This window comes from Megalobrama amblycephala, linkage group LG8 (genome assembly GCF_018812025.1).
Source record: "Megalobrama amblycephala isolate DHTTF-2021 linkage group LG8, ASM1881202v1, whole genome shotgun sequence".
NCBI lineage: Eukaryota > Metazoa > Chordata > Actinopteri > Cypriniformes > Xenocyprididae > Megalobrama > Megalobrama amblycephala.
In genome coordinates, this window is record NC_063051.1 from 11,606,316 (window position 1) to 11,628,367 (window position 22,052).

At 37.8% G+C, this 22,052-nt stretch overlaps 1 protein-coding gene across 4 annotated transcripts in view; it reads right to left on the reverse strand.

Annotated features, from left to right (window-relative positions):
- Nucleotides 1-7,365: 7,365 nt before the first annotated feature.
- Nucleotides 7,366-22,052, reverse strand: part of negr1 (neuronal growth regulator 1) — a 142,327-nt gene continuing 127,640 nt past the window's right edge. For 3 of the 4 annotated variants that reach the window (XM_048199261.1, XM_048199263.1, XM_048199264.1), the window contains one exon: nt 13,819-18,630. In XM_048199261.1, the coding sequence (XP_048055218.1) occupies nt 18,530-18,630 (101 nt within the window). In that variant the 3' untranslated portion in view covers nt 13,819-18,529. Of the gene's footprint in view, nt 9,198-13,818; nt 18,631-22,052 lie in introns of those variants that run through there. The other variant, XM_048199265.1, reaches the window with a different exon arrangement.

Below are 22,052 nucleotides of genomic sequence, written 5' to 3' on the forward strand. Positions count from 1 at the left end.
AATGTCCATGACTTAAAAGTGAAGAGTGTAAGATAAAGATTAAACAGGTCATGAACACGTCAAAGCAAGTGGGCATTGTGACCAGTACGTTAGTTTTTGGTTTGTATAACGTTATTCTAATGTTCCCATAACATTATTATAATGTTTCTAGAATGTTAGTTTTTGGTTACCTGAATGTTATTCTAACATTAATCTAACATTTCCAGATTGTTAGTTTTTGGTTCCCAGAACGTTATTCTAATGTCAATCTAACATTCCCAGAACATAATTTTTTGGTTTGTATAATGTTACTCTAACATTCCTAGAACGTTACTTTTCATGGTTTGTTTTTAGTTAGCCAGGAAAGCTTCCTTAACGTTCCCAGAATGTTAGTTTTTGGTTCCCAGATCATTATCAGAGACTGACAAACCGTAGTTCTGGGAACATTAGATTAATGTTAGAATAACGTTCAGGGAACCAAAAAAAAAAATGTTCTGGGAATGATGTTTTATTAACAAAGTTTGGGAGGAACACATTCAAATGATCTAACTAATCATCACATCACTCCAACCAGCAGTCATCAATCAGCAAACGACATATCTACCCAATCAGCATGAGTGGAGACCTATATATAAAGGCAGTCGTCTCACCTATGTTTTTTTGACCGTTTTCAGCATCCCTCCACCACCCTGTCTCCTCACACTCACCTGGTTACTTTCCTAAACCAGAAATATGGGAGGAGTACTCTGGGTTCGGGCCAAATACCGAGCTCGGAGCCCTCTCCTCGAACACCACGCCAAATACGCATACTATTACTATCTGATACGCATACTATTAGCTATCTGATTATTTGTAAGTGTGAACTTGTGAAATGTTATAATAACGTTCTGAGAACATTATAATAACATTAAACAAACCAAAAACTAACGTTCTGGGAATGTTAGATTAACGTTAGAGTAACGTTCTGAGAATGTTATAATAATGTTCTGGGAACTAAAAACTAACATTCTGGAAACGTTATAATAACGTTATGAGAACGTCAAAATAACGTTATACCATTCAAAAACTAACATTCTGAGAATGTTAGATTAACATTAGAATAACATTAGATTAACGTTAGAATAATGTTCTGGGAACCAAAAACTAACATTCTGGGAACGTTAGAATAATGTTCTGGGAACCAAAAACTAACATTCTGGAAACGTTATAATAACAATATGAGAAAGTTAAAATAACATTATACAAACCAAAAACTAATATTCTGGCAATGTTAAATTAACATTAGAATAACGTTATATTAACGTTAGAATAATGTTCTGGGAACCAAAAACTGACATTCTGGAAACGTTATAATAATGTTATGAGAACGTTAAAATAACATTATACAAACCAAAAACGAATGTTCTGGGAACATTAGATTAACATTAGAATAACGTTTTGGGAACGTTAAGAAAGCTTTCCTGGCTAACCAAAGACTAACGTTCTGGAAACCAAAAATTGTTAGCCGGGTTTGTACTATAGGCCTATGAATATTTCTTATTACATTAAATTTTCAATTAATCGATCTGACGACACTAATTTATATATATATATATATATATATATATATAGAATAAGAAAATAAGATGAAAGTGCTAAGCATAATAATTTCATGTAATAATAATAAGAAACATACAAATAGTATAATATAACATATATAATATATATATAATATACAAATAAATTAGTGCTGTCAGATCGATTAATCAATAATTTAGTGCAATTTTTGGTTCCCAGAACATTAGTGGTTGGTTCCCAAGGAACCTTAGAAAAGGAACAATAGGGGCACTTTAAGCTCTAAAGCGCCGGCTATAATTGCAAAGTGCGATCAAGTATGAGCGGCCGCCACGTGAAAAACTGAAAAAAAAAACAAAGCAGGAACCCGAGTCCTGATAACAGCTATTTCACGAAGAGAAATCACAATGTTTGAGTCCTGTATGGACAACGTGCCATTGCTAATAAATGTGGCTTATGTAGCCTACATTTCAGAAAACCCCTTGTTCACAAAATATCAAATGCAAATATTGTATAACCATGCCACGGCGGGCCAGACTAAAAACATACCTTGTTAAAAACTTCCCTTGTATGGCTGATGTCTGTTCTAAACAAGTCTGCTGGGTTTTTGAATTTAAGATGCAGTTTAGCCATTTTGGTAATAACATAAAAAGGGCGATGGTAGTTGGAATCCGGATTTTGGCGCGAAGAACATAACATTACTGGCGTGACGTAACTCAAGTGACGAATTAGCATATTCTTATTAATATTAGGATAGAGTTCCAATGAATGGGAAATGTATGCACTGAATTGTTCTTATATTCAGTAATTGTTCTTATATTCAGTATTTTTCCCCTATTTTTTTAATAACTTATTTTTTAATAATTTTTTGCTTTGAATAAGCACTTTTTAACTGTTCTCTGAGGGTGGCTACTAATCAAAAATAGGGCTTTTGTTCATTTTTGTGTTGCACATTTACAGAAAATGTAGCTGGGATGTTTACATATGCTTGTCAATTGACAATGAAGTTGCCCATTTGAATTAGCACAACTGCACAACTTTCATAGTTAATAAAACACATTGCATTATATGTGTGAGTGCGGATTAGAAGTCTGTCCCCCGTGGTATAAAGGTGAAAAAATGCTGGTCCTCGTCATTTCTAAAGTTGCCCTATACAGTATATAGTAAAGGTGGCTTCAATAAACTGCTTGGAAATACCTGGTAAAGTGGATTAATACTCTGCCTATCACTGATGATTGTGTTAACAGAAACTTGCAGGCACTTACAGTCTCAATGTAGATGTAGGCCTATGTACAGCTCATTTGTCTTTGACTAATCTGACATCCAGACATTGGCTGATCCCATTATCTGCTGATAACCAAACTGGCGCAGCTGTTAGAGGTGCCATCATCATCATATAGTATTGCACTTAAAGTTCAATAAAACCACACTGATATACCAATTAAGTCTTCATTGCTTTTCACATTGCTGGAAAAATATACAAGGTCACTCTAATAACCAAATAAGGCCATGCATGCAGGTTATGATTCATTCACTGTGTACTGTCTGCTGGCCAGCCACTGACCTCAGTTTGAGAATCCATATGTGTGTGTACTGCCAGCAGCATCACATAATTTCCTGAACTGCAGATAACACTCATACAGCCAGCCATAGCCTCAATTAATAACTATGAACTCACACATACCCTGCATCAAAGAGCTTTGTTTGGAGGAGCCAATACCAGAATATAACCCTTCCAGAATCCCATCCATAATGGGTCTTCTCCTCTGCCATAGTGAAGACTCTTCTCCCATTTTCTCGATACCACATTTTCCTATTTGCTGCAGATGATTTGTGTGTGATAATGTACACAGCATAGTTTGCCATCCTTATAGGTTGGGGAAGCATCTAATTATAATGAAGATCAGGCGTAGTCTGCAAACTCTTTTTTTTTTTGGGGCTAAAGCTGTGATTCCAATCAGGGGTACATGTACCCCAGAGAGTACTTAAGCTGGTTGTTGGGTCTTTCTAAAGAAAGTGATTGCCCTCAGAACTGACAAAGCTTGGGATAGAAATTAAAGCTCAGATGTCTCATTAAAGGGAAAGGAATCAACTTCCTGAGTTTGTTTTATCACCTACAGTGCTGTAAGTAATAATGGCTACTCAAAGAAAATTTGTGATACTGGTGAATGATATCAATTATGACATCCGTTAAGAGGAACACACTTCTATTTTAATGTCGATGAAGGGGTACTTGAGCATTATTGAAAGCGCTGTGAGGGTAAATAAGACAAAAAGGATTGGGAAACATTTTGCTAGAACATTATACACAAAATGAAAATTACTTTAGGCTATTTTAAGCTTTTAATTCATAGGCCTATATATTTATTTACAATTTGATAGACTATATCAATTTTCTTCAGTCTTCTCAAGCTTTCACAGCAAAATAGTGTTGATACTTGCTGTGTAAATGTAGTTACATTTTTCATAATCATTTCTTAATCTTCAGCAGAACAGCAATTCATGCTGCTTCCCTCCATGCTTGACACAAGTATAATGCGAGCGGAGGGACCTGTTTTGGTTTAGTCTCCTTGCATCTGGTCATTACTGATTCAAACAACACTTGGTTAAACGTAATTGGTAATGGCATTTTATTGGTAGACTTATGAACACACTATTTGTTAATACAAATATGAACAGTTCTAGTAAAGGCGAGAGAGTTCTGTTACAAACAAATCCAAAATATTCATACATTTTTTGTATGATCTGCTTAAACATCACAGTATGGCAAGCCGAATTAGCTTAAAATGCACCCAGCATTACTCGTTGTAATTTTATTACTAGTAAGAATTGAATTAGAGCGCTCTCTGATTTTTACACATGATATGCAGGGAAAAAAATGGTAGGCTAAATTGTGCGTATGATTTACTATTTCATTTTGCGCATGATTTATAAATCGCGGGAACGAATTAGTAAATCTTGTGCAATTTTCTTTTTTTCTTGCATGTCATGTGCTGGGCTCTGTAAATTTTAATTGTTACTAGTAAAAATTTAATTAAAGAGCTCTCAAATTGGAATTCTTACAATTGTAGAGATTTCAAACTGTACTGTTACTAGTAAAAATGCAATTACGACAAATAATGCTTGGAACATTTTAAGCCAAAACAGCTTGCCATATCACAGTGATGGTTATGTTAAAGCTGCTGTCCGTGATTTTTAGCCCTCTAGCGGTTAATAAACAGAACTGCACGTGTCTTGCGGAGGAACATTCTAGCCGGAGCTACTTTTCTTCGTGTATGTCTATGGCGAGTCACGCAGTTACTGTGATACTCTGCGGCGAGTCCTACCAGTCCGGTCTGAAATAGTCCGAATATAAAGACTTATTATAAGTGTACCATAATGATGATGATGAAAATCGATTCATGTTGTATATTCTCATTATATAATTTTTGTAAATCTTTAACACAAAAAAAGTTGCAGACTGCAGCTTTAAGGGGTGGAGCTTCATTCTTACTTTTTTTTTTTTTTCATATGATGTGAATCATACGAACTCATACTAAATGGTCACCTCATAAAATAGTTACGTTTTCCAATAAGATCAGATTGGGAGATCCGTTGCGTGATACGTTGTCCAGTGTGTTTGTGAGTCATGAAATTAATCATTCAGACAGCTTTGTGAACAGGTTTTACAGATTCAAAATAACCAAACTGATCAAAAGATGCATTGGATTTTGCTACCACCGAACAACATGCAGCTAACATTATAGTGTGGAAAATGTAATAGGTATTGGAGTATAGGGCCTATTAGTTGTATTATCAAAACAATGAAGTAATAGTGAAAGTTAACATAAAAACTCCAGTAAAGCAGACATATCCCAAATCCATATATTTTAACAAGCAACATCATAACATAAGGTACTAGCAAATATCAACATTAATGCAACTGACATGTTGCAAATTATTACAATGTTCTAGCAAATGAAACCTGTTGGATACAGGCCATGACTCACAGGACCAAAGCATTAGAACAGAGAGGGTTCAATTCCATTCATGTTCATGTAAGCTTGATTTGAAACTCTGATGACATGTTTGCATGATTCTTGCCTTAAGAAACCCGTTTCATGGGTAAGTTGAAACACGGAGGATGCGTGGTGCGCTGGTGGAGCATCCCAGTTTTGTTCCTTTGTAGATTGCGGTTTTATACGCCATCTTGCTCGTGGCAGTTCTTTGGTGGAACAAGATAGCGCTCTGTTTACCAGTGGGGAAGTTGAAATGGGATAAGAGGGATTTGTATAGGTTTTGTCATGTGTAGTCAATTTAACCCCAAGTTTCGCAAGCCATTTATTGGTTTAATCTTACAAGGTTCTGCCTGGAGAAAGTATGAAAAATGAAAACCAACCAAACAAACAAGGAGCCAAGGAACAACTACTTGAAATTTTGACGTCCTAATTAGATTTGCTCGTATTGCTTTAATGAAAAAACATAAACAGCGCTATTTGCATCCTTGTGCCTTCTGGTTTTGCTGGAGTGCTCATATTTGCTGCATTAAAATCAATGAAAACACATTCATAAATCAGGCTTTAAATAAAACACTCACAAACAAGAAACAGCCATCGGCGCTTGCCGCAGGAAGTACGAGGGCATTATCAGTCTGTCAGCGAAGCCTCCCTTAACCACTATTTGCATCTCTCTGTTATTCCTTATCGGGGTGCATTCAGTTTGACATGCATTATGACTGATTCTCCACTCTTGTCACTGATTAAATTTCCATTAGCCATGCTTACCAGTTGTTGTGGCACTGAGAGCTCCTGAAAGATGTTCTCCAAATATGATTGCTGGGAAGAGAGCAGAGGTGGGATAATGACACAGTAACATGATTTTAGGAAGCGCTCTGTGTGACGGCGCCCTCCCTCACCGCTCCAGTCTCTCCCTCACACGTCCTTTCTCATTCTTCCTCTTCTGTGTGGAGTTGTTTCTCATCTGCCATGAGCATGGCAATAAGGCAAGCATATAGAGAAAGACAGAAAGTGTGTATGCGTCTGTGTGTAGCGGGGTGTTAAGAGATCAATCCTAATGTGCACACACACACACGCATAGACAAAAATAGCCATGTTTTTCACATGCTCATAACTCCGACAAATCTCTTTTTAAATTGTAGGGATAGTTCACCACTTTTTTTTTTTTTACAAAGGCTTGATTTTGTTTTTGGGGTCTATTTGAATAGGTTTTCATGCTTGAAATTTATTTATTTATTTTTTACATATTTTTACATTGTTTCTCTTTTCCCAGTCTGCCTGTAATGCTCCGTTTAGTTTCCGGCCCTGTCCCAAATGGCACACTTCTATGCACTTTCAGTCTTGTGGAATTACAATGGCTGCCATGTGCGTGTGTCCGTTAAGTCCATGAGACCGTAGGGTGTCCCATTTGTCAATTTTAGGCTTCAGAAGGGTGCATCCCCTTTGCGGCCGATATGCACCCTCGATGCACACTTTTGCTGAGCCCGCACTGGTGTGAGCTCCGCGGCAGACTTCTTCCCGACAGTCAAAGTGGCGTTACGTCACAAAAATGCGGACTTGTAGGAAGAACGTGAGTGTTTAGGGTGCCATTTGGGACAGGGCCTCTGTCTCTATGAAGCCCCTCTTTCGGAATAGTGTAATGTGCTCTGATTGGTTGGCTGGACTAATGTGTTGTGATTGGTTAACCGTGAGTTTCAACTCAACCACCACTAAAAGCAACTCGACCACCACTTTTTGTTGCGTATGCCTTGGGTGGGAATTATTTAAATGAGGAATATTGTGACGTGTACCTTCCCGGAAGAAAACCTATACAATCGAGGGAGTTCAGAAACAGTGCTTACTGATATAGAGAATATTTATTCTTTGGAATTTTGCAGACATTTTCATGCTCAAACAGCAACATTACAAACTAAAGAAAGTTGAAAGTGTAAAAAAAGCATAATGGGTCCTCTTAAAGTCATTGTTCACTGATAATTCCCCCACAGCAAGCTGTTAACTTGAGAACTGCAGCAGCTAGATAATTGAGTAAATTCATTGATTAATCGTTCAGTCCAATTTGTGAACCATATCAACCAGTTCATTCAAAAGAATGGAAAAGCAATGATTTCTTCTCTGATTCAGTTCTCAAGTCAATTCATGGAATCAATGATTCATTTGAAGATGTTATCAAGTTAACAGCTCACTGGAAGTGAAGTTAATTGAATAAAGACTAAAGTGAATAAAGACTTAAATTTGGTCTATTTCTCACACAAAGCTATTATATGGCTTTAGAACACTTTTTTTTTAGCCCAGTCTCATTTGAAAAACATACCTGTGTTGTAAAATTTTTACAAAACGAAAATACGTAGCGCCATGACAGTTTCAATGTGAAATGTCCACTGAGTGCCACTAAAAGTGTGTTCAGTTTTTTCCCGAAACAGAATATGGTATGCTATTATTACGTTGGTTTTATACGTATCACCGCAGTTCTGATTTGAAATGTCCGGTGAGTGACGCTAAAAGTGTAATTGCGTTTTAAAATAACCACAAACACTACACCTAAACCTACCCGATAGTGTTAACAAAAGCAATGTGACATAAAAAGCATTCATAATCATGACATTTTAATTTGTTTTTTATCTCTAATCTTTGAGCTCTTTTACTGTGACTCGTCTTTCACCAGATTTTGCACCCAAGACTTCCTCATCCTAAGTATAATTCTGTACCAGCTGAGCTACCGAGCAAGCTTATTATGTCAGAAAAGCAAAACATATGGAGCTGGTTAAGTGATGCAAAGTCCAAAATGTATTTGTTTACAAATCATCCAGGTTGCAGTTTTTTTTTCTGGAGCTTAATTTTCTTTTCTGAATTTTTAAGTAGATTTGTCTTTATGGAGTTAACTAGTTAACTGAAGTACCAGATCAAGCCTCAACCAATCACCTGACTTCTCAAAACCTTCCTTCAGTTTGTCTCGTTCTTTCGAACCCTCCTTTCCCATCCTTCTCTCATCCATTCAACCATCCTTACCATCCCGTTTTCTTCCCTTCAGGGTTGTATCAGTGGGGTCCTAATCACTCGGCCCATATTTAACTGAGATGATGCCCCCACTCTGAGTCTCCCAGCCGCCAACACCATGCCGGATCAACCTGATTACCATCCTTTCCCCCCTTCCTCTTCATCCTGTCCCTATTCATCCCCAACTTTCTTTAATTAATTAATCTTCCACATTTATGGTTGTGGCGTTTGCTCGCGAATAGAATAGCAGAGTAGATCAGGTAAAACGAGTGAGTAAATAATAACAGAATTTTTATTTTTGGGTAAACTGTCTCTTTAAGAGCAACCTCTGCCCTCATCATTTCAGCCTATATGTTAATCAGGGCAGTTTTCTGTGCAAGTTTCATTATAGAGATAACATAAAATGCGTGGTATTTGAATGAAGCTAACCGTTAGTGCTAATGACCAGCAGGATTAATTAGCGCGAGTAGGATGGGCAGCTCGGAGAGCAGTCTTTCCCTCATTAATCCACTCGCAGGTGTTCTTCTGCCACTCTCTCCCCCTCCGTCTGCACATGGAGAAGATCGACGAGAAGCAAACTCACACCAATTCAATCTTATTAGTCCTCTGCAGAAATCACATCCCTATAAAGAACCTCCAGTAGAGGACAGCTGTAGATAAGAGGAGCACGAGACTCTGAAACACAAAGAAATGAGGAAATTGTGCAAACTTTTTTGTGAAGGTCTTATCTTCTTTGCTGAGAGAACAATGAAAAATGTTTCTGAGAGACTTTCTTAGTTTTGTTTTCAGCACATTTTCCTCAAGCTCCAAGTTAAATCAGCATAATGTACTATTTATTTATAATGTCACTAAAATTTGAGGGTCAACCCAAATTCTAAATTAGGTTGACATATGCTAATGTCAGATTTGCTTATGCATGAGATGATCAAGACCAGATTTTTTTCATAGACTATACCTGCACACACACATGCACACACACACTTAAAAGTATATATTTTATTTAATTTCCAAATAATAATAATAATATTCAAATTTAAAAAATAAATAAATAAATGCAAATTATACAAAATAATAATAATAATAAAAAAACACTTACATGTAGTCATTTACATGTAAATATACAGTTACAGCAAAACACTCATGGCAATTCTTAACCATTTTACTTTTTGCTGAATTGGTGGCTAATTTATATGAATTTGTATGATCTCATGTATACGTTTTCATACCAGCTGCTTATGCTCCACTGATGGTTGGGGGTGAGGTGGACCTTCATGTAATTTGTGTGTCTCCATACAAATCACATCATACAAATTAATATATATATATTTTTTTCTGATGAGATCAGGTTGGTTAAACACCATCCGATAACATTAGATCAAACAAATCCGAACATTAAAGTGGACCTATTATGCAAAATTCACTTTTACATGGTGTTTGAACACACGTTAATGTGTGTTGGTAGTGTGTGTACACAACCACCCTATAATGGTAAAAATCCACCAACTCCTTTTTGTAATCCCCATAAATCAAAAGCATTGTCTCAGAATAAGCCGAATTCTGATGTCTCAGAATGACATTACATTGCACAGGCCTCACCCACGACTGCTAACGGACTATTAGCATAGACCCCGCCCTGATTTTTTGCAAAATAAAGAAAACTAACATGATGCGTGATCTCTCGTCTCCCTCTGAACGAACTCCAATCTGATAGTTCTCAGAAAATGAACTGTAACTTAGTGAATACTAATCACAAAAAAATTACACTTATGTCTAAAGAAATGTTGAAATGTCAGGTTTTAAATCATGTAAGTCAAATCAAAAACAAAAATTCTGTGTTTATGTAATCTCTATGAAAAGAGACACATGTCAGACACCCGTGATTCAGCTCATTATCCGCTAATGCGGCCACGCCCCCGGAGCGAGCGCTATTCAGACGCAAATTCTGAGGCAATACATGTATACATCGTCTCAATCGTGTATTTGTTGTTTTGAAAAGTGTTTATCTGGATGTTAAAGCCATGGTTAGCGACCTCTGGAAGCCTTTGTTAGTTCCTGGAATATCCTGTTCTTCTTTAGATTAATTTGTGGACTAAATGTGCACAGAGCGCCCTCCGGCTGCAAGTATGAATTGAAAACACAGCATCCAGTGCTCATAGTGATGACAATAAATATTAAATAAATATTACTCCTCTGTATAGAAAATTGACATAAACATATGAGAATCCATCAATATTTCTCCAAATGTGCATGCTTTTAAGCTAAAAGGCTATATGAAATGCCATAGAGGTAACATAATTTTTCAGACACTTTGCATCACAGAAATACTTTATATTTTAAAATATATAATAGAATACCATTATTTTAAATTGTAATAATATTTCACAGTATTGCTGTTTTTTCTGTATGTTTGATATACACCATGATGAGCTTGAGACATGATCACAGAGGGTTTTTTCACAGCCTACCTGACTGAAAGGCCTCATTATTATGCAGGTCATTAGAGGTTCTTTATGCGATTCTTTTGTCTTCTCAGGTGTAAATGACCCATTATTCATGATGATTCACACCTCCTTTCTTGACAAAAAGTGTCTTACAAAAACTAAATCAATATATTGTTATAAATGAACGAGTAGGCCGGATAATTTTTACATAATTTTGAAACAAAAACTCTAGTCTACAACCTCCAATACCCAGAAGTCTTGTGAACACAGATTTAATATATTTTTTTGGCTTTATTTCAGTGACTTAAGTTTTTTGTTTTTTCAATAACCACGCATAAACGTTATTCCTTCAAAAATACAAACATGTACATACACGTTCCTCACATATTATGGTAGCCTAGTTTGTGCTGAATACAGTGTAATGACACTTTTTCCATTAATATGTTTATGAACAACTGAAAAAAGCACAAATGTCAGGGCATGTCAAAACTTCTCCAGGGCCCCGAAAATCCTCAGACCCAGAGGGTTAATCAAGAGCAGTGAATGATTTTCTTTTGTTTGATTCATTTTATTAGCATACTGAATAAATCAGTAGGTATAAATGTAGTTGGTTATATCTGTGAACGTAAAGAGCAAGTAAAGATGTGTAATATACAGCGTAATATACAGTATATTATGCTGTATATTACATGTCTTTACTTGCTTTTTTTACGTTCACAGACATAACCGACTACATTTATGTGAACTTTGTGTTTTTGACATAACCTTGTGTGTATTTGACAGTTTAAGCGCAATAAATGGTGAAAGAAAAATTTGTTTAACACACCGTCTGACATCCAGCTTTCTGTGTGTGCGCTCAGAAAACCATATATCAGAAGTTTAAACTGATATGGCTTTAAAATGCATGTAGATAAACATTCATATTGATGAAGAACTGTAGTGTCACGTGAGAGTGACTGCAATAGAGATAATAATCAAAACCAAACAGATGTTTTAATTTTTGACAGATTATTTGAAGCACACGCTGTGCAGGCTCCGCCCTCTTCTGGAAAGCTTGGTGGTGAGGAGCAGCTCATTTGCATTTAAAGATACATGCATGAAAACAGCAAGTTTTTTCTTCCAAACAAAAATGAACATTTACAGTACATTTACAACATGGTATAATAATTGATCTATGGGGTATTTTGAGCTGAAACTTGGGGACACCTGAGACTTATATTACATCTTGTATAAAGGGGCATAATATGTCCCCTTTAATTAATCCCAGCATTGTAAACTAAAGCCAGAAAAAGTTGATGTCAAAAAACAAAAAAGTTCATCATTGATTTTAAAAACAGCAGAGGATCACTGATCTATGTCTACTGCAGATTTAGAGCTGTGCTTAGTAGGGGAGACTGGGGAGTGTTTTCACACTGAGTGAGTTGCAACACCATCAGTTTAGCCAATTAGAAATGAGCTACAGGGGCGAAATCACTGTCACACATGATGACCACCACCCTCCTGAGGTGAGAGCAGCAGTTGCAAGGCTGTTTGTAATTTTAAGGTAAGAAAGTAAAATCTTACATTTCTTACATATTACATATATAACATCGACACAAGTTTTCATGCATAAAATAATACTACTACTACTAATTTAAAAATAAAAGGCCACAATTTAATGGCAGATGGGGAAGATTGTAACCCTACTTTCTAATGCGTTTCTAACTGGACCCACAAAGATGGGACAGTATATGGATTTACTTCCAATTTTTGAATTAGTGATTTCCATTTTGATTTAAATAATCATAATTAGTTAATTTAATTTCTTCAACTGATTACCATTATACAATTCACGTACGCAGTGTAAACTGGTGTCCATGTTTTCATTTAGTGTTACAACTTACCATAGTAGACTAGAGTGATATTGAGTAGTATATTTGTACTTTAATTCGCATTTTCTAGCAAAATTTGAAACATTGGGCAAAAAATTAAACACAAACAAAACAAAATCACTGCAACATTACAGCTGCTCTAACTGGTGTTCTTTATTCAGTGCAGCGTTTTCTTGAAGTTGAAAGAACACTGTGATGTGGGCCATTAACTAAGGCTTTAAGAGGGCCATTGAAAATGACCTGGCCTGATCTCCAAATGAAAGATAAATATGCTGCAGTGTGGACATCTGTCATGGGGATGTGGGAGGAGGCTGACAGACTCAGAGTACTAAATCATTTCCACTAAACTCTGGGTATGATTCACTTTGTGACCGCGGTTACACAACGTGTTTTTCATCATGAAAGGTGAAAGGTTTTTCTGTGTAGAATGCACTCTTATAAACATGAATCGTACAAGATGTAACCAAATGTAGTCACTGGGGAATGGTCTTTTTTTTGGCAATTTGAGTTTTTCATCTAGTGCAGCAGGAGGTCAGCTTGTTTCCAGCAAACATTAAACGCTGTCTCCCATGAGATGCTCCTTGGATCCTAGTGTAGCAGGCCATGGACCACTGACATGGAAATTCAAATAGACAGGGATTAACTCTTTAAACTTCAGCAGACTCCCCAACACATTATGTTCCTGATGAGAAACCAAACGAGGAAGGTTTGCATGAAAGACTGCTAGCATGAGGAATGTTACCATAAAAGCCAGATAGAAAATGAGATAAAAGCATCACCCGACCAACATCATGGTGCTGTATTGTTCACTCATGTGGGAAGTAGTATTTTGGCATAAGAGTCTATAGATTTATCTTATTTGAAATGTATTCATATTTATTTAATTTGCAATAAAACACTCCATTTTGTGTTCTTGCTTAATAATATCATATGCAGATGACTATTTCAGGTACAGTGTTTTAAAATAACATCATGTAAAGCACATTTCACAGTTCCATCACCAACTTCCAACTTTATTAGTATCAAACCACTGCTACAAAATTACATCAAACATGATGAAAATGAACTTGCATACGTGCTATACACAATGTAAGCTTTAAAGTAATTAAAGTATATGATTTTTTTTTTTTTTTCTTGACAAATATCAATATATATCAATGCCACTTAAAGCCATATATGTCATTCCAGTGATCTAGAGCCTAAAATATACAACTATATCCCTGGTGGCTAAAGTATCTCCATACACATGTAAGTAAAGATGACCATTTCAAATTTCTCATCACAGAAATTTCAGCTTCAAGAGTTGAGGAAATAAAAGTACAGCCATCCCAATATGGTTACAATGTCCATTTTACTTTGTCACCAAATTGAACAAAACAAAATAAAAGGTACCAAAATCAAATAAACATGTATATACAAAAGTAAACAAAGCTCACAAAATGTTTCTAAAAAGTGTAAATTTGGATCTTTCTGGCGGTTGTCCTCAATCTGTGCTCAATTACTCAGTAGTAGACAGGTGGTTTCACTGGAGGACTTATTCCACTTCACGAAATAACTGCTTAAGATATGAACGGTGCCAACACAAATAGCCCATGCCATTCAAAACAGCTAGCAACAAATTACCAGGCCAACCGACATCTAATGAGACATAACAGTGAATTCAAGAGAATTGTGTGGTTTTATAAAACCCTGGACTTGCGTTCTAAATTGATGCCTTGCTTTTTACGTAAATGCTTCTTCCGATGAGACACAATCGCCGGTTTCAAACACAGCTTTGCAAAAGACAGCTCTGTTAAAACCTTAGCATTATCAAAACCACTGCATCAGTGCTTGGCTAACTTATTTTCCAGCTCAGTGAAAATAATGAGCGAGGGGGTTGACAAACACTTGATGGCGAGGGGAAAAAAAAGCTTTAGAATTCACCCATTCTGGTTTTGGCAGCTACTTTATTATCCAGACAAATATTTTGCCAATGAATGTTTCTACAGGCTAAGTACAGTCATGGCGGCCGGTTCATTTGTCATCAGTTTCATATCATTTGAAGGTTTAACACAATAGCCGCAAACCAAATGGGCTTCGGGAAGGATTATAGGTTTTTGTTCTTTACGGTGCTCCGTGAAGTCAATTAGAATACTGCAAAACTGCAATTACTGGCAAGCGTTTTGAAAAGGACAGAGGTTTATGTAGATTACTGTCAGCCCTGCCAGAGTGCTGCTGGGAGAGTGAGCGCTCACAGCTGGTTAATGCAGCACCCTCCAGCACTCCACAAAATCATCCTCCAGAAACTGACAAAGGCACAGGAAGAATTTTATTAACTGCCAGGTCAGAAGAATCACCTCCCCTGACCGCACACACAGCACTCTCAAACCGACTTTCAAAAGAGTCTGGCCAAGACAGAGATGGAGCTGACAGGTTTTTAATCATTGAAATACCGCCTACCACCCTCATTCTGTCTCGGCAGCAGCTCTGCTCAAGATAGGAGATGAAGTATCTTAAATGTTTGGTTTTTTGGACTGTGCACATGTGGTTGCACATCCACCGAAGACTTTTCTATACTGATATGTGCTCATAGAAATCGAAATTTCTACCTGATACCACATGGTGAGGGATCCAGGAAGGTGTTGGAACTCAAGGGATCTCCTCAGGCCTCAACATACCATGTTACTTGCAGTAATTTGAACCCAATCGAAAATAGCATCTGACTATCTGGTTTTCATGACCACTGGCACCATGCGAGTTCTGAGTATCTGTCAACAACTAGTGCTTGCCTGACGTGAGCCATTTCGAAACTCATCATTGAATATTCATGCATGTCCAAGGAATGTGATTATCAAGTCATTACATGTTCAGAGTGAAAATTTGCAGCACATTTGCCTGTTATTTACAGACTCTTTTGAAAGTCTGTAACTTTCAGGAGAATTATGCATGCATGAATGCCTCTTGTCTGCTTTTTTTTAGCCTTTTTATCTTGATATCCACTTACGCAGATTTAATGATGCTTTAACGAGCTCTTTGTTGATGTTTCATTCACAATATTAATTAAAAGAGCATATGCTCCTTCTACATCTTTACAGAACTCAAAATTGGTAAACGTTTTTTTTTTTTTTAAAAATGCCCCTTTTATTAGCTATTAGTTTGGACTGAAACAATCAAATAGGAAGCCAGAAATAGTGCGCAACACTGATATTTGTCTGGTATGCTAGTTATGAATGGCAAATGCATGATGCTTAGACATGGCATTTGACATGGAATGGCAACAGATCATATCAATTAATACTTTTAAAGGCACATTTTATACAGTACTTGCTTCTAGAGTGGACTCGAAATGAATTTTACGTCGATATGAAATGCAGCGCATTTACTGTTCAAAGCTACTGATATTAATCTGCGAATATGGAGGTTTGTGGTTATGATAAGCAAGTGCAATGTTACTTTTTACATCACAACTGCAAGAGCCAGGCCTTGGTATGTTCACACAGCGATATAATATATATAAACGTCCCTCGGTTTGATCTTTGAGGCTTTCGGGTCTATAATAAGCAAAGGAACGTTAGGTGAAACCCATCTGATACTGTGTCTGATACCTCATAGTAAAGACTCATGTCAGAGTATATCTGTTGTAAGCGTACATGAAATAGTCTGATGACTTTTCCTGTCCTTCACAATGTATTTTGTGCAAGAACTAATGGACAAAAAGAATGTAAACTTGTCACGCATTAACCTAAATATAGTCCATAGGAAAAAGGACCCAATATTGCGCACTGAGCAGAAACGATTCTGTGATGACTTTCACATGAAAAGAACATTTCATCATACAGTAGCTCAACAGACAGGCCTAGTGATGTTCAGTAGTGTGGAACACATTTCATTAAGTCAAAGCAGCCTCGAAAACTGGTTTTGTTCTCAAATTATCGATTTATGGTAAGTGGCCACCTTAACATACATATTAATTTGACATGCAGCACATTTATAATTTCTGCACATCTTAGTATACAACAAGTGTGTGGGAACTAGGGTAGAGGTTAAACTAAACCTAGACACTGGCTCTACCAATAAGATAAAATGAATTCTACTTTCTTCGAATATACACACACGTGACTCGTTTTCTATTATACCGTATGACTGGTTCACACCCTCTGAGTTAAAAGTAGATTATTTGATTACAAATGGTTCTTTTTTCCAACTTCTACTCATTTGACAAGAATCATCAACAGTTGTGGCATCTAAAATGAAAGACAACATTGTAAACTATGCCATACTGCATACGTATTTTGAAATAATATTCATTCACAAGTTTGGATCCACACTTGTAAGTTTCATATTGTCCCCACAAGGGAAGTGCATATTCTTTTTTTTTTTCTGCTTCCCTATTCAAAACTATTTCACACTGACAGAAGCAAAGCAGGTAATATGTTAATACATTATAAAAATCCTGTTCAAATGAATCCAACCATAAAACAATCTATAAAATAAAATAGAATCCAATAATGAATGATCATCAGATAAGTACCATTATACACTGACCATAATTTCCTCATTTAATCAATGTGCACATCAAATATGACCCACTTTCTGCTGTCTTCCCTCCAGTTTGGACTTTGGATTGACCCATTACATTATTTTGCAAGCTGCCAACTGCAGAATGTCTTTTATGCGCTATTGTTATTTGATATCTTATTTAATATAACATCAAATGCAACACTGAATATTTTCCTATTCATTTTTCATAGTCTAGCGCTCATTTTTAAGACCCCCAGGGTAGAAGGGGACAGCTTTGTTGACTAGCTGTATGAGTCTCATTTTAATTTCACAATTAGGGTCACAAATAATTTCACAAGATGTAAATTTAAATTGTAAATTTATCCCATACTACATGCATATTTTAATCTTAAAGTGCAATCTAGGACCTTTAAAACAACTAAATCATGTATTTCTAGAATAACTAGAAAGGTTTATGATTTTACTCTGCATAATTCAGTTAAATGCAATTGGGGTCTATAGCCCAGAGGTCTAAACCATTGAGGTATGGCTGCAGTTTTGGTCCAGAAAATGAATAATCATATTCCATTGTCAGTGGAAAAACCATGCACATTAGTACATTAAACTAAAGCTGCTCTTCAATTGTTCACTTCGCCTTTGATCGTATTACTTTTGATATCAATTTCAATATCTCTCCCTTTGTGAAATCTTATACAGTGTTTCTTGGTTCACTGGATTTAAATGAGCTCACCAAAAACTGTATTATTTAAACACTTTGCCCGCTTTATGGGTATGTGAATGATGTACCAGCAGAGAGAGCAAGGTGGCACACTAGGGTGTCTTTCCTTTTTCAATAACAAAGACACTAATGTCACACACCTTCACTTTTCCAAAGCATGATTTCAGCTAATTTGAGAGCGTTTGAGGGGGACAATGTGTGCCGATTCACAAAGTGGGAAATCAAGAAACGAAAACAAGAAGAGAATAGAAAATAAGACAAAAGAAAGAAAACAAAAACCCTAAAACCGTATGTATTTACATGATGACAAACACCACAGAAGAAAATTACCATCCCAACATAAGCAATGCTGATTAAAATCCCTCGCTGCTTTCCAAACACACTGTACCAGATTGGATCCAGCCATCAGCAATGTCAAAGGATCTGTAAATGCTCAAAAGGGTTCTTTACAGTCATTGTGTATGGCCATCCTCAGGGCTAGTAAACGCTGACGAGAGAAGAGAGAGCCAGGATCAGGTACCGGCAGGCCAGCAGGACTTCAGCGCCTCCTGTACTTCCATACGGAGCGGTGTTGGGTGCTGTAAACAACAGAGCAGAGACACACGCTGATTAGCAGATTCTCTCTCTCTCCTGGCAGCAAGTCATAGTCTCAGTCAAGCAGTACCTCCTCCCTTTTCATATGAGCGGAGCTCACGCTGCCTGCCTTCATGCTCTCAAATCAAGACTCACGACGAGTTCGGATGCCCGAAGGAGTCCTTCAATAAGACGCCTTGTTTTAAAACCACGCTGGGTACTTAAAAATAAGAGGGCTTAACAATTCATCTCAAAGATTTGATAGTATTACCTTTGAGAGAAGAGCACATCAAATCTGTTTTATCTATTATTAAAATATTTGCAAAAACTCACTGACATAACGCTTCTAGGTTGTTCTGGGTGGTTGCTATGCAGTTGCTAAGGTGCGCAGAGTGGTTATTACACATCGCTGTGTCCTTTGCTAGGGTGTTCTAGGTAGTTGCCATGGCACTGCTATGCAGATGCTAAAGTGCACCTCGTGGTTACTGGCACATTGCAGTGTGGTTGCAAAGGTGTTCTGGGATGTTGCCAAGGTGTTACTAAGATGTTCTGAGTGGTTATGAGCACATTGCTATGTCATTTGCTAGGGTGTTCTGGATGATCGCTTGAGGATTACTATGCAGTTGCTGAGGTTCTTTGAATGATTTTTAACACAATGCTACAGTATGTGGTTGCCAGGGTGTTGCTATGCAGTTGCTAAGGTGCCCCAAGTGGTTACTGGCACGTTTCTATGCAGTTGGTAGGGTGTTATGAGTGGTTGCCATGGCATTCTATGCAGCTTGCTAAGATGCTCTGACTGATTATTAGCACATTGCTAAGTCATTTGTAAGGGTATTCTGGATGGTCACCAAGGTAATTTTAATGATTCTTAGCATGTTGCATGCCATTGCAATGGTATTCTAGGTGGTTGCCAGGGAGTTGCTATGCAGCTGCTGAGATGCTCTGTTATTAGCACATTGCTATGTCCTTTGCTAGATGTTCTGGGAAGTTGCCAGGGCACTGCTATGCAGATGCTAAAGTGCACCTCGTGGTTATTAGCACATTGCTGTGTGGTTGCAAGGGTGTTCTGGGAGGTTGCCGAGGTGTTGCTAAGATGTTCTGAGTGGTTGTGAGCACATTGCTATGTCATTTGCTAGGGTGTTCTGGATGGTCGCCGGAAGATTACTATACGATTGCTGAGGTTCTTTGAATGATTTTTAACATGTTGCTACAGTATGTGGTTGCTAGGGTGTTTCTATGCAGTTGCTAAGGTGCCCAGAGTGGTTATTGGCACGTTGCTATGCAGTTGGTAGGGTGTTATGGGTTGTTACCATGGCGTTCTATACAGTTTGCTAAGATGCTCTGACTGGTTATTAGCACATTGCTATGTCATTTGCAAGGGTGTTCTGGGTGGGTGCCAGGGAGTTGCTATGTAGCTGCTAAGATGCTCTGTTATTAGCAGTTTGCTGTGTCCTTTGTTAGGTGTTCTGGGAAGTTGTCAGTTCATTCCTATGCAGATGTTACAGTGCACCAAGTGCTTAACGGCAAGGTGCTATGTGGTTGCAAGTGTGTTCTGGGAGGTTGCCGAGGTGTTGCTAAGATGTTCTGAGTGGTTATACGCACATTGACATGTCATTTGCTAGGGTGTTCTGAATAGTCACCAGAGCATTACTATGAGGTACTCTGAATGATTTTTAACACGTTGCTACAGTATGTGGTTGCCAGGGTGTTGCTATGAAGTTGCTTAGGTGCTCCAAGTGGTTATTAGCACATTGCTATGTGGTTGCAAAGGTGTTCTGGGAGGTTGCTGAGGTGTTGCTAAGATGTTCTGAATGGTTACTGGCACATTGCTATGCCATTTGGGTGTTCTGGATGGTCACCAAGGGACTTTTAATGATTCATCCCCCGCTGAAATTGCGTTTCGGGGGGCACTGTAATACGATGGAAAGGGCACTTTACTATTAGCGATTAAAGAGGCAGGGGCTCAAGCCCCATATGTAGCTATACAGCTGCTGAGGTGTTGTCCTTTGTATGTTGCTATGCGGTTGCTCGATGGTCGATAGTCAAAAAAGAATTATTCATGTCCATAGCATGGTTCGAGGCAAAGTTTAATCTCCAAGTATGAGCAATAGTAATAGTGATGCTTGCCTTAGCAAACACCACTGATAAGCCTGTGCTGACGTTAGGTATGCTCATATTTTCTCAGTCAACACAGATCTCAATGGCAGAAAACCTTCAGGTCTGTCCCCGAAGCAAAACAACTCGAGTGTAGTACTCAGGAGAGGTGCTTCAGAACAGGTGTGAGAGTGTACAGGCATTCATCTTCATGAGAGTTTTTGTTTCACAGCTCTGTTAATGACAGACACTGGCCTACCTAAGGAGATTAGTACATCATACACACACATACACTCAGGAGATTATGTGCCCTGGCTGGAACTAGTGACTTTCTCTTACATCCAGGAATTTCTCCAATGCTTTTGTTGTGTGTTGTTTGCGAATACGCATTATGACAGTATCTAATGGAGTCATTATGATATGGATTCATTTGTGGGAGCTGTTTTCCCGCATTCAAAACCACAATAAGTCTGAATCACAGCATCAAATAGCACATCTGACAGTAATAAGTATGTTTGTGCATGGAAGGTTGATAAAATAATTGCTTTGTGACAAGTCCTCTCCCGAATTGCAAAAAATGGGAGCTCAAAGCTCAGATGAAAAGCCGCACATCCATTTTCGCTTCCATTCCAGCTTTTATGTCTTTAAATTACCAGTGTTGCTTAAAAATCTTTATACCAAAAAATTACAGCCACGTGCAATGGGAAGCCTAGCATATCAGAAATGGCTATATGAGATAGAAAATGATGCAAATTGTGATGATGTGCGTGAGATGCATGGTCAGGCCGGGGAGGAAACGAGGAGAGCAAACTGCCCTGTACACTGCGGCTTCATTCTGCCTCCATCCAAAGCACTGGATAATGACACAGTTTTTGCTAGGCAGAGAGAGTGGAGCCGGTAACCATGGAAACAGCTCACATCCTGCATTGGCCCCTTTGCCAGAGCCACAGAGTGTGCACGCTACCAATGGAACAGAATCATTTGGGCTATAGGCACCTGCTGCAGTATCTAACTATAAGCACCCTTTGTCAAAAAACAAACAACGCCATATGGCTTGTGAATGGTAAAAGGACGAAACGCTTTGTCCCTACAGTATATTTCTTTCCACCACCCCATCGGACCAATACTTATTGTAACGTCAGCGATGATTCAGGGTCGTGCCAGAAACATCCTATCATCTGGCACTAGAAGCAATTAAGGAAAGCACCAATATTACCTGCCTGGCTGCATTGTGTGAGTTAGGGAGCTGTTTAATATCCCACTGCGTCTAAATCAGTCTGTTGTTGTGACGGTGCAGGTTGTTACTGCACTTGCCATTTTAATTAACTCAACC